The following is a 12,901-nucleotide window of genomic DNA, read 5'->3' on the forward strand; positions in this document are numbered from 1 at the left end:
TTGACGGAAACTGTGATGAACTTCTTGGGGAAAGTGTCAAATGAATATTTTAATAACTCGGTCGGTTGAGCATGAGAATCTCAGGGTCATGAATTCGAGTCCCACGCTGGGCAAAAAGATTCCTGCATCGCAGGGGCTTGGACTAGACTCTAGAATAAATGAATGCCATCTGCATGATACAGAATTTGACCACACCTGGATTTCCTACACCCTGGGGATGTTTGGAAGTTAACACTTAGTTAACAAGGCTTTTCTATCATTTGCTGTATTTCAGTTTGGCATTGTGTGTGTGTGTGTGTGTGTGTGTGTGTGTGTGTGTGTAAGTGCTTCAGGCAAGGGGAACATAGCATGAAATGTGGTCCAGCTACCACCCGAGCAGCAGGGCCACAGTTTATAACTGGATTCCTCTCCAAACATTATGGCCTTTCTTCATTGAGGACATTGTTCTTCCTGTCCATCCTGACAGGTTATGACATAGAATTGTAGGGGGACCCCAGGGTCATCTAGTCCAACCCCCTGCAATGCAGGAATCTCGACTAAAGCATCCCTGACAGATGGCCATCCAACCTCTGCTTAAAAACCTCCAAGGAAGGAGAGCTCATCACCTCTCGTGGGAGTCTGTTCCACTGTCAAACAGCTCTCACTGTCAGAAAGTTCTTCCTGATGTTTAGTTGGAATCTCCTTTCTTGTAACTTGAAGCTATGGGTTCGAGTCCTACCCACCAGAGCAGGAGAAAACAAGCTTGCTCCATCTTCCATATGATAGCTCTTGAGATGTTTGGAGATGGCTCTCATATCTTCTCCCAGCCTCCTCTTTCCCAGGCTAAACATACCCAGCTCCTTCAACCATTCTTCATAAGACTTGGTTTCCAGACCCTTGATCATCTTGGCCTCCCTCCTCTGTACACCTTCCAGCTTGTCAACATCCTCCTTAAATTGTGGTGCCCAGAACTTGACGCAGTATTCCAGGTGTGGTCTGACCAAGGCAGAACAGAGCGGGACTATGACTTCCCTTGATCTGGACACTAGACTTCTGTGGATGCAGCCCAAAATAGCATTAGCTTCCCCCCCCCTACTGCTACATCACACTGTTGTTAAGCTTGTGGTCCGCTAGGACTCCTAGTTCCTTTTCTCATGTACTACTGAATGCCGGGTGTCCCCCATCTTATATTTGTGCAGCAATTTTTTAATTTTTTAGTTTTTGTGCAGCTCTACACAAATTTTATTTTATTTTTTTGTATTTTTGTGTATGCAAACCACTTTGAGATCCTTTAGATAAAGTGGTCTTTAAATTGAAATAATATTATATTTGTTGGCATCCATCTGTCTTGAGAAACATTGGAGTATGCCTCTAGGGGGTGAAGTCAAACTGCGCTAGCAGCACTGAAGTGACCCCCACAGGGCGCAAGCCTGGGCAGTGTTTCTGAAGGTCCTGGGCTGTCCAGATGACAAGATTCCGGTACTTTTGGGTTCGGCGCAACCCGAAATCGCACAACCCAAAGCATCGTTAACCCGAGGTATGACTGTAGTTTTGAAAACTGTTGATTTCACCTGTCTTTTGATAATTTTTTATTGTCCCTGGCTGTTTTATAAATTTGATTTTATCGGCATTTTCATATATCGTTTTATGTACCTTAAATTGCTTAGAGGTGGGTGGTTGTTTCTTTTGATTCAGCAATGTCTCCAAAAATTTTTACACATCACTTGTGGCGAACTAATGCCAGTATACTGGAAGAAGCAAAGATCGCCCGTGTCAAAGCAATGATTCTTCAACATCAGCTTCGTTGGACTGGCCGTGTTGTGCGGATGCCTGATTATTGTCTTCAAATCTAAATAAAAGGGTAAACTTGCACACTGGCCAGTTTCCATTTTGACTTGAAATGTTTGTTTTGGTACTCTCTGCAACGACACCCGCCTGAGAGAAGCCAGGGCTCCACCTGGCGCCCACTACTCATAACTCTAGCAAAGGAAGCTAAAATGAGTAGCAGGGATATTCTATCTGCATGAGCCTTTGCAAATCTGTTGGATGCTGCCTTCAAATCATCTGGAAGGCATCTGTAGGCTTATAGATAAACTTGGCACAATAGTTATCAACAGCCTTGCCACTCGTTCTTCTAATAACTGCCTTAAAATGAAGGGGGGGGGGTACGGAATAACTCACATTCCCACCCCCATTCTGGTCAGTTAGCCTACCTCACAGGGTCGTTGTGAGAGAATCAGGAATGCCCCTTGCTAAACAAAAATTGCTCCAAGAAGTGTTAAATGGGGGGGGGGGAGGACAAACACACACACACGAGTGCACAGCCTTGGGGATGTTTCGGGAAGCCTGTTTTGTCATTCTGGATGTTCTGTCCGGGATGTGTGACAGGAGGGGAAATCCGAGCCAGTGGAGGGGGGGGGGCTGTTATGGGAATCCGGCCCTTCTTAGGAGAAAAGGCTTCCTGAGATCAGCTGTGAGCCAGGAAGTGAGGGGAAGGCCAGCGGTTGAGACAAAACCACAGAAGAACCTCCTGAAGAGAGACGTGGTCGGTAACCAGCCCAGACTCGGAAGGCAAAATCTTTGCTACTGGTGAGTCCCCCCCCCCCCTTGAAAATAAAAATAAAAATTTAGGACTCCATTTACTGTTGCCATGACAACAGCATGCAATGCAGTGCCTTTAACAAATCATAGCATAAAAGGATCTCTGCCCCAATGAGCCTGCAATGGCATGGCATGCCTGTTGCTCTCCCAATGTTCCCGGGGGCCACGCCATCTCCTCCCTTAGGACTGAACTTTGGGGCCCTTGCTAGTCATGGAGAGCTGGGCTAACCTGTAAATTTTGGTTTCTCTCATATTCTCGTTTTTTCCAGCCTTGAGTTCAGTCCTTGACATCAGTTTGCAATTAAAACATCTCTCTCTCTCTCTTTCTCTCTCGCTCTCAGCTGCCAATTTTAATTGTCTAATTTTAATTATGTTTTTAGTTACCGGTACTTGTTTTGACTGTTGATAATTTTAATATTTTGTTTTATAATTTTGTAAATCATTTAGAGGTGTTGTGGTTTTTTATTTTAAGAAAAAATCTAATGGTTTACAAATTTTGTTAAATAAAATAAATGCTAGGTGCCGCCCCCCCCTGCTCACTCTGCTTGCCTACCCGCCAACCCCTCCTGCCTTTACACTTCACTCACCTATCCCCTCCCAGCTTGCCCCAAACATTTCCTCTTCCCCTCTCAGCTTGCCCCTCCGCTCCCTGATCATGCTCACCTGGGCAACCTGCCATCATGCTAAAGTTCACCACCTACTGGCAGCCACATGAACTACAGTGTGATGACAGCCTTGCATTTGTATGTATATAGGAATAAAGACCATTTGTGCCTGTAAAAGCTTTCAGGTAGTCATACTGCTTCACTTGCAATTGGTGGGCATCCTCTTGTTTCCTGCTAAAATCTTGTAAGTTTTAATAACACAAATTTTCCTGAGTTGTAGTTTCTTGTCCTACTTTTGTTACACTATGGTACAAGAGTGCCACTCCAGACGGCAATAATGTGGTAACATTGCAGAACTAATAAACCAGAATGACCTGTGGATGCTCCAGTGTAAATCTACCATTACTGTAATGCACTCCTACTGCATCAATAACACGCTACAGAATATACCCACCCAAAAACCAGCCGTCTGGAGGGGTCCTTCTTAGTTAAGTTGTAAGCTTGGAAAATACTGCATATTAAGTATTTTACATAAGCTGAGTTTTGATGACTCTTTCACACAGGATTCGGAGCTGCACAAGCACTGAAGGAAGATGCAGCGGATAATACTGACAATCTCATTTCTCCTGTCACCCGGTTTCCCTTCCCAAGAGGACATTGTTTGGTTCAACAGATCAAAAGGTATGGCAGGAAGAGAGGCAACTGATGGGAGAGGCTTGGCAGTGTGGCTGCTTTGCTGCTCCAAAGCTGCATGCAAATTCTCCAGAGCTCCATGAGGTCCAGCACCTTGCTTCCTGGAGCAACTCCTGCCATATCCCTTTCCAACCTTTTAATACTGTGTTGGGTTAAAACTGGTGGGATCCCCCAGTCTTGAAACTCTTACTTAGCAGCCCCTGTGGTCGCCTTTAATTTGTGTTGTGGTTAATCTGGGGGCATCACTGCACACTTCAGTGCATTGTGTAGAATCATAGCAAGGTGACATTGAAAACTTTTATAGGGGATCAGGCATTGGTGTTATTGCCCTGGTTCAAAGGCCATATGAAGGGATATCCTTGATGTTTCCCATGTACACTTAGTACCTGAGCAGCAGACTGAGCAGACACGGTCTACAGCACTAGGGCAAGAGGCACTGAAGCAGCTCAGCCCAGCTAACCAAGACCGCTGAGTACAGGGCAGTATAACAACAACAACAACAACAACAACAACAACAACAACAACAACAACAACCACCACCACCACCACCACCACCACCACCTCACAGGGTCATTGTGAGAATAGAAGGCTGAGAGGTGATATGAGAGCCACCTTCAAATATCTGAAGAGCTTCATATGGAAGATAAAGCAAGTTTGCTTTCTGCTGCTCCAGAGCGGAGGACCTGAATTAACTGATTCAAATGACAATAAAAGAGATCCCAACTAAACATTAAGATGAGCATTCAGATAGTAAAAGCTGTTGGCCAGTGGAACGGGCTCCCTCGGAAAGTGGTGGCCTCTCCTTCCTTGAAGGTTTGTAAACAGAGGCCAGAGGACCATCTGTCAGGGATTCATTAGCTGTGGTTCCTGCATTGTAAATGTTTGGACTAGATGACCCTTGGGAGTCCCTCCCAACTCTATAATTCTATGATTGTAAGAAAATAGGAGTTCTTTCTTGTATTCTACTTGTAAGCTCTGGAATAAAAGATAAGTGCTGCAAGCTTATCTCTTCCTCTGATGCAATACCACGCAACTGTTGTATATTATTAATTGTTCCCCCCTTCCATTGTTCTTTTTTTGGGGGTGGGAGGAACACAGGAGTTACACTAGACCAGCAGTACGCCAGCCTTGGGGCGCCTGAAGTCCTCTTGCATTGCCCCGTCCCTGAAGGCAATTCCACGGTGGGATGGAAAACGAGCAGCACGTTCCGTGGGATTTTGAAGGCAGTGAGAAGAGATGGCAGCCTTGTTTTGCAGAACGCCAGCCTGGCTCAGAATGGGGAATACAGTTGCCATGATCTCGCCACTGGGCAGTTGCTGCGGAGAATTCATCTGAAGCTGGGCTGTGAGTAGAAAAAGACAATTACAGTCCACATTCCTTGTGTCTCAAGTTCTTGATGTTTGGTCTTTTGTGACTCTGCCCCTCTCTGGTTGATTCCCCACCAGAGTCTGACTAAGAGTCTGCCTTTCTGTAATCCAGGATTTCCCAAACTTGGGTCTCCAGCTGTTGTTGGACTACAATTCCCATTATCCCTAGCTGCAGGACTAGGACGATGGGAACTGTAGTCCAAAAACAGCTGGAGACCCAAGTTTGGGAAACCCTACTTTGAATTGGTTGGAAGAGGAATCAAAATTCAGCGTAGCACTTAATTGCATGCTATCGTGCAATGCCTTTTCCATGACCAAGATTCTTCTATAGTATTTTCTTAGAAAGAGGTCCTGCTCACCAAAGGCCCCTGCAATGTTTATTAGAAGCTTGCTCCTTTGGTCTTCTTCATCTTAAGGCATTGGCTGCCCCTTAATTTGGTCTGGTCTTGGTCTGTGGGAGGTGACTGAAATCACTAAGCTTCTTTCAATTTTTAAAAATTGGAATAGAGGGGGGATTTGTGGGGGGTGGGGTGGTAAATTAGGAAACAAGTACCTGTAATCTGCCACTTGGGGTGCTGATGGCAGGAAAATGGGAACAGAATAAGTAAAGGCATAAAAGAGAGCAATTCAGCAGTGCTTTTGCTTTTGCAATTGGTTGTAGAAGCCACAAGGAATAAGCTTCTAATTAAAGGCACAGTAGGGTTTAAAAGTTATAACGTCCACAGGAATTTACCCTTAGCCATGGCAACATCCTAATGATTTGGTTTTTGTTTCAATTTACCATATACCATAATTGGCAGGGAAGGTAAATGTCACAGAAGTCCCCATACTTATGAATATCCTATTGCATCAGCTGGGCAGCAATTTTTCTTTTCAGTTTCCCAGTCTCAAACTCAACTAAGTTGCCAACTGACACCAGTACCTCAATTGCTGGTTTTGCACTTTCTTTTGAGATAATCACATTTCCCACAATGGCATTATTCCCTGTGTTTGTGCTGTTTATTGTGTTAAAAATCCATTTACACTTTGTTCAAGACTGCTTTCAACCATTTTCAGGGTGGCTTATAATGCCTGTTTAGTTCTTTTGCATATTTCTTGTAGAATTGCTGTCCAAAAGGGTTGAATCAAAATCCCACTACATGTGGAGGTATGTGCCTGTAGAGCTGCAGCCTCTCCAGCCCAATTAAAAAATTGAAAGAAGCTTAGTGATTTAAGTCACCTCCCACAGACCAAGACCAGAGGTTCCTGGTTGTGTCAGCACTAATTTCTGTGGTGTTAGGTACCATCTATAAGTAAGTTCCCTTCTTTTAGCTAAGATGGCTTTCAAGGGAGGTTTAGACCACATTTTAGTCTATTGGGTAGGGTTTATTTCGTAGCCTATGTCGTGCTCCTATTGTTTTTTGATTGTGTTGAGGGATTCTGGAGAAGTATCTTGTATATTGTGGATACCATCTTCTAGCCGTGTCCCTCTGCTGTCAGGTGAAGGTTTTCAAATGTGGTCAAGGGCCTAGTGGCTACTGATTTTACTGCTGGATTAAGAAGGTGTGGTGTGTTAGCCAAGGTATTTGGGTGTCCCCTAGTTTTGTCTTTGTGGTGTTGGTGAACAAAAATTATTCTTGAAGTGATGTAGAACATCTTAGCTGAATATGAAAATAAAAAATGTGTTTGTTGGTTGACATTTCATGGAATTACTCAAATGTAACTGTCTCCCCACCAGATAGTAAAGTGGAGAGAGAGCAATGACCAAAATGGGCCATGTGACTCATTGACTGGGTAAACACCATGCATTTAATGCATAATTTTCCACCTATAGAATCCTGGGAACTGTCAGGGACTGGGCAGATGAGAGTGTGGTGCAGTGGGTGGCAGATCCTCCTTCCCCTAGGACTAGACATAATTAAGAACATTTTCCTTAGCAGCCACCATAGGCAGCTGGAAGGGTCTGATTGCTAGGAAGCAGCTAGAATTGGCAGTATTACATGTGCCACATGAAACCCATTCTACACATGTAAGAAATCAATATTTTAGTGTGGCAGCACCTACACTTTGGAACTCCCTGTCTCTAGATATCAAGAAGGCGCCTTCACTGTATTATTTTGGTGCCTGCTAAAAGCGTTCCTTTAGACAAGCCTACCCAGATGCTTAGAAAGTCAAGGTGATTTGAATCTGTTGTGGTCTTTTAACTTTTGTATGCTTTAAAGAATGGTTATGGATCCCCCCCCCCCAGTTTTATTGATTTATTATTGATGGTGTTTCCTGCTTGGCAGGGGGTTGGACTCGATGGCCCTTGTGGTCTCTTCCAACTCTATGATTCTATGATCTTTTTTTTTTGTAAACCTCCTTGAGGTTTTTTTTTATACTATCAAGCAGTGCATAAATTTTATGAAATAATTAATTAAGCCACCTTTTCTGTTCCTCCCCTTTCCTCCAGACCCACCTGATAAGCCTTTAGTATGGTGCTGGTCCACCACCTACCCAGCCATCAATTGCTCCTGGAGGTTGGAGACAAAGACACACCTGCCTACTTTTTTTTCCTCCACGTACAGGTAAAAAGGAGAAATTCCCTCTTATTGGTATCATAGATACAGCTGTGGCAATTCGGCTTCTCTCTTCACAGAAACGGAGCAAACAATATTTATCAAATTGAAGTGAAGCTTTCAGAAGGGCTGCAGGGCTACCCATGGCGCTCATAAACCAACTTGTTTCCTTAGTAGGTGTCATGGACTGGTTGGACACAGGGATGGTGGGAGGAACCAGCTAGAAACCCAGGGACTGCAGGTGGGACGACAATGAGTGGTCAGAGGAGGAAGAGGGAGCAGACTGAGAAAAGGCGTCAGAAGCTGAGGAGGCAACAGGTTTTAGTGAGCAGGGAGAGTCTGTGGCAGAGAGAAGTCCAGAATCAGAGGCAGAAGAGGAATCTGGAGAGGAGGAGACTTAGGCAGCTGTGGGGAGCCAGGGACCTTTAGTCTCAGCAACTGATCCATAGGGCAAGAATTGCTGTGCTCATGAGGCCTGACACTCCTGTGCAGCTCCTGTTTTGCTAATATAGAGTTAACTCCAGCTCGCTTGGGGTGATTCGTTGCTGGTTTGCTCTTGTCACTAGGTGGCCTGGGCAGCCCATGCTAATCTCTGACTTCTTTGCAATCCAGGCTTGGCATGGGAGGGGAAGTAAAGGAGTGTGTCCAAGCTACCACAGTGGCCAACAGCTGCTCCATTGACAATGTCCAGATGTTCTCCATCAATCCCTATGTGCTGAATGTAACAGCGGTGAACCCCCTGGGGGCAGCGACGACCCACTACTACTTCTTCCAGAATGAGATCCGTAAGTTTTCATAGAATCACGACACACATGATTTCCTGCAACTTTTCTAACGGAAGGAAACAGGATTCATGCTGACGGCAGTAACATGCTGTTGCTCTTTAGACATTGCTGGACTACAGCTTCCATCATCGCTGACCATTGGTCATGATGGCTGGGGCTGATGAGTCACTAGCCAATACCTGGCCACACTAGCTAGCCCAAAGAAGGATCCCCGGTCCTCTGGCGGAGGCAGATGAGCAAGAGTCTTCCACTGCTTCGCTGGGGCAAAAGTCTGTACAGTGCAGAGATAGGGAACTTGTCCATCACTGGGGGATTTAAAAGGTTTCAAGCCACAAGGGTGAGAGAAACAGGTTTGTAGGTTCAGAGTTTTGAGAGCACATTGTGTTATTCAGAGTTTTTACAGGGCTGGCAGAATTGACTCCGAATGTTGTCCACATTAACACCACACATTTATAGCGCTTTAAACAAGCATGGCTTCCCCCAAAGAATCCTGGGTAATGCAGTTTGTAAAGGGTGCTGAGAGTTGCTAGGAGGGCTCTATCCCCCTCAGAGCCACAATTCCCAGAGTTCCTCGGGAAGGATTGTTAAACCTCTCTGGAAACTGTAGTTCCATGAGGGGACTAGTGGGGTCTCCTAACAATCCTCAGCACCCTTAACAAACTACAGTTCCCAGGATTCTTTGGGATCCATAACCATTTAGTGCCTAGTGTGAAGGTGGCACCGTAGGCCACACATGCTTCTTCCATCTCTCCGCTTGCTTGCTTGCTTGCTTGCTTGTTTTGTATTATTTTCTCTGCACTGGCTTTGTCTTAGTCAAGCCTGACCCTCCAGAAGACTTGACCGTCTCCCAGATCCCGGGCCAGAGGAAGAAGATACTTTTGGTGTGGAAGCCCCCCAGCTCCTGGAAATTCCCAGAATACTTCCCCCTCAAATACTTGATCCGTTACTCAAGGGATGGAACCAACACCAGCAAAATGGTGAGAGAGAGCACCATAAATAAGTCAGGGCTCTGTAGCTTTAGAACAAAATTGCTGCGCTTCCTATATTTGACCGGTGTCGTCTTCTTGCAGCCCTTCCTTTAATGCTTTGGTGCACAGGCTGCTGGCTTATTGGAGATAATAGAAATAGTAGTAGTAGTAGTGTAGCACATGGTCAGGCCAGTCAAATGACCAGCAAGAAAGCTTTAGTTGTTTGCCGGCAGCAAGCAATGGCACCGAGGAATAAGTTCCGAAGTCCGGCCCCTCCCAACGGGAGCCTTCCCTTTAGACAGTCTTGAATCAGGTCTTTATCCAACCAAAAGTTACAGCATTGCACATACTCTGATAGATACATTAGGTTCCGCCTGGAGACAGGGCATGAGGAGTTGGACATGACCCTTCCATGTACTAATTTGGTAATCCTTATCAGCCTATCTCTGTGTGTCTCTGGGTCGTGGGTGTCTGAGTGTATTTATTGGATATGGGGACCTGGCCGAGAGCAACAAAATGGCTTCCTTGCTTAATATTTTAACTCTCAAAATGGCTTCCCTGAGCACGTTGCCACAGTACAGTGGTACCTCTGGTTATGTACTTAATTCGTTCCGGAGGTCCGTTCTTAACCTGCAACTGTTCTTAACCTGAAGCACCACTTTAGCTAATGGGGCCTCCCGCTGCCGCCGCTCCACTGGAGCACGATTTCTGTTCTCATCCTGAAGCAAAGTTCTTAACCTGAAGCACTATTTCTGGGTTAGCGGAGTCTGTAACCTGAAGTATATGTAACCTGAGGTACCACTGTAGTAGTAGTAGTAGTAGCAGCAGTAATTTATTTTTGTACCCCAGCCACTCTAGGCGGTTTCCAATGTAATATCATGGCCCACTTGGATACGAGTCAGACTATCAGCTAAGCATGGCTGTAAGTCTGAAACACGATTGCAAGCAGGACCTGTAAGAAATTGCGCTGTGAATTTTAGGGGGAGGGGGGTCCAAAAACTGTGATACCTTGGTTCCCAAACTTAATCCATTCTGGAAGTCCGTTCCAAAACCAAGGCATGCTTTCCCATAGAAAGTAATATAAAATGGATTAATTTGTTCCAGACTTTTAAAAACAACCACTAAACAGCAATTTAACATGAATTTTACTATCTAATGAGACCACAGATCCATAAAAGGAAAGCAATAAACAATGTACTGCAGTCACACAATCAATCCATCAGTTCCACACAGTCACAAAAACAAAACAAAAAAAGCCACAAAAACAAAAACGCAAAATAAATAGCAAAAACAGACAGACTTCAGTGTAACACTCAAAATGGAAGTGTGTCACTCAAAACGGAAGTGTAACACTCAAAACGGAGCATGCTCAGCTTCCAAAAGAAGTTTGCAAACCAGAACACTTACGGTACTTCCAGGTTTGCAGTGTTTGGGTTCCAAGTTGTTTGAGTGCCAAGGTGCTTGAGAACCAAAGTACCACTGTAGAAGGGTATAATTAATATAATATAATTAAGCAGGGCGTGGAGTGAGTGGGCAGAGAAAGCTTTTTCTCTCACTCTCTTGACACTAGAACTCGGGAACCTCCGAGGAAAGTGAATGTGGGAAGATTCTGGATAAAAGCCCCTTCTCCACACATTCCCACAGGAAGCAGCGATGGGCACCAACTTGGATGCCTTTAAAGTTGCTTCAGGTCTCTGCCCTCGCATTTTATCTTCACAACAAACTTTGAGGTAGATAAGGCAGATATACTGTGATAGGAATTTTGAGGTTTTAGATAAATGTTAAGTGTTCATAAGTGTTACCAACCAAGCACGTATATAGATCAGGACAGGAAGACCAACCTGAAACCATTTTTTATTCCCAAACTGACCAAATGTTTTCTCTGCAAGGTCAAAGGAAAATGGAAAAGCCTCCCCATTGTCTTTTCCTTCACAAATCCAGTCTTAAGGGCACATTTAAGATATGAATAGGGTGTGAGCCTGTGACGTGGCTCAGGAACTAAGTATTTATCATTACAAACAACTGGCCAGGCTCCCCAGGCAATCCAATCAAGTGACCATTAAACAGTTAACCTGGCAGACAGGAGGTTAAACAAAGCACTCAGATTTCTGCTGTAGACCGCCCTTTCTGTGATGTAGGTATGATGTATCGGGGGTGGCCTTGGACTCCAGGGAGGGAATTTAAAATGTCTATATAAGGACAGGCACACTTTTGTTCTGAGTTCCTCCTTCTTCCTGCATGTGGTGAGTGAGGACCCTGTTGCAACAGATCAATAAAGATCAAGCTTACTAGCTGCATTGCTTCTCAATATTCTCTGGTTGGCCTCTGTTATTTTCTCCTACCAATAGGGAACCTACATAAGGACTCTATATGGGCTCTTGGATACCCCATAAGGGAAAAAAGGGCAGATTTTTCTTTACAACAATACCGGAACTGGCTGAAGCATCGTGTTAGAGGGGGGGATTTGAACCCATCTCCCCACTTCCAGTCAGTAGCCACTAGACTGGGCCACACTGGCTTCCTTTTTCTTCAGAGTGGCATGGTGGGCGTCAGGTTTTTGAGAAATGAAATGACAGCTGTGGTCTTTTGTCTCTCGCAGACAAGGCCCACCGAGCAGACATCCTTTGTGTTGACTGGGATCCGCCCTGGGGTGACGTACCATGCCCAGGTGGCAGCGAAGGACTTCCTCGATCACGGCGAGTACAGTGCCTGGAGTCCGGCAGCATCAGGGGCAGCCTGGATGCCAGAGTGATACGCTTGAAGAGCATCTGGAGTTCCTGTGGATTTTGCATGTGCCCCCACTTCCCAGGGATGGCCAAGAGTTCTTCATCACCTTTTGCAATTCTGGAGTTCACACAGAGCCTGAAGTCTAATTTCTATTTGCATGGGGAAATTTCAGCTCCTTTTCCTCCTTTTCCTTTACTGGGAACTAATCTGACTCCCCTTTTTCTTCTATAAATGTGACAAATGTATACTCTCATTGCACTCTCAGTTGTTTCCCGGTTTCCCCCTCCCCTCTGTATTTTCAGTTTATTTTTCTATTTGCATTTCTTACATTCATTATTCTCCCTGCATTTTGGTATGTGCTTGTGCCAATAAACATTCTGTATAAAAAATGACAACAACAACAGTTTCTTGTTGAAAAAGAAAAAACCTAGTTTCTTTCACACACCCTCCCCAAAAGATCATAGACCACCAATCCAGAAGTTTCTGACAAGGGCTTTTTGAGAAAGCTCTATCTATATCACACTGCAACCAATGGCAGCATTCAAATTTATCTTAAAAGGAATTAATAACATCTCATTACTCAAAAGGCTCATATCAGCCAATCTTTTTATATAATGTTACTGTTGGAAAACAAGAGCA

At 44.8% G+C, this 12,901-nt stretch overlaps 1 protein-coding gene across 3 annotated transcripts; it reads left to right on the forward strand.

The window, feature by feature from the left end:
• The first annotated feature begins 1,216 nt into the window (after window positions 1-1,216).
• Window positions 1,217-12,663, forward strand: LOC310753484 (interleukin-27 subunit beta-like). 3 transcript variants are annotated; one of them, XM_083594839.1, is made up of 7 exons: window positions 2,362-2,568; window positions 3,749-3,866; window positions 4,977-5,222; window positions 7,677-7,791; window positions 8,395-8,567; window positions 9,381-9,544; window positions 12,135-12,663. In XM_083594839.1, exons 2-7 carry the CDS (start codon window positions 3,779-3,781, stop codon window positions 12,285-12,287), a joined length of 939 nt encoding a protein of 312 aa, XP_083450965.1. In that variant the 5' UTR covers window positions 2,362-2,568; window positions 3,749-3,778; the 3' UTR covers window positions 12,288-12,663. The 3 variants fall into 3 exon arrangements, with proteins under 3 accessions (XP_083450964.1, XP_083450963.1, XP_083450965.1); XM_083594838.1 differs by lacking the exons at window positions 2,362-2,568; window positions 9,381-9,544 and adding an exon at window positions 1,217-1,516; XM_083594837.1 differs by lacking the exon at window positions 9,381-9,544 and having other exon boundaries at window positions 2,331-2,568.
• The last annotated feature ends 238 nt before the right edge of the window (window positions 12,664-12,901 follow it).

This window comes from Podarcis filfolensis (assembly GCF_964270895.1).
Source record: "Podarcis filfolensis genome assembly, chromosome: 18".
Lineage (NCBI taxonomy): Eukaryota > Metazoa > Chordata > Lepidosauria > Squamata > Lacertidae > Podarcis > Podarcis filfolensis.

Coding starts and splice junctions, on each gene's coding strand:
- LOC310753484 (XM_083594838.1), top strand. CDS start 3,779: ATGCAGCGGATAATACTGACAATCTCATTTCTCCTGTCACCCGGTTTC. Junction 3,867..4,976: donor TTGGTTCAACAGATCAAAAG/GTATGGCAGGAA, acceptor GGAGGAACACAG/GAGTTACACTAGACCAGCAG. Junction 5,223..7,676: donor AATTCATCTGAAGCTGGGCT/GTGAGTAGAAAA, acceptor CCTTTCCTCCAG/ACCCACCTGATAAGCCTTTA.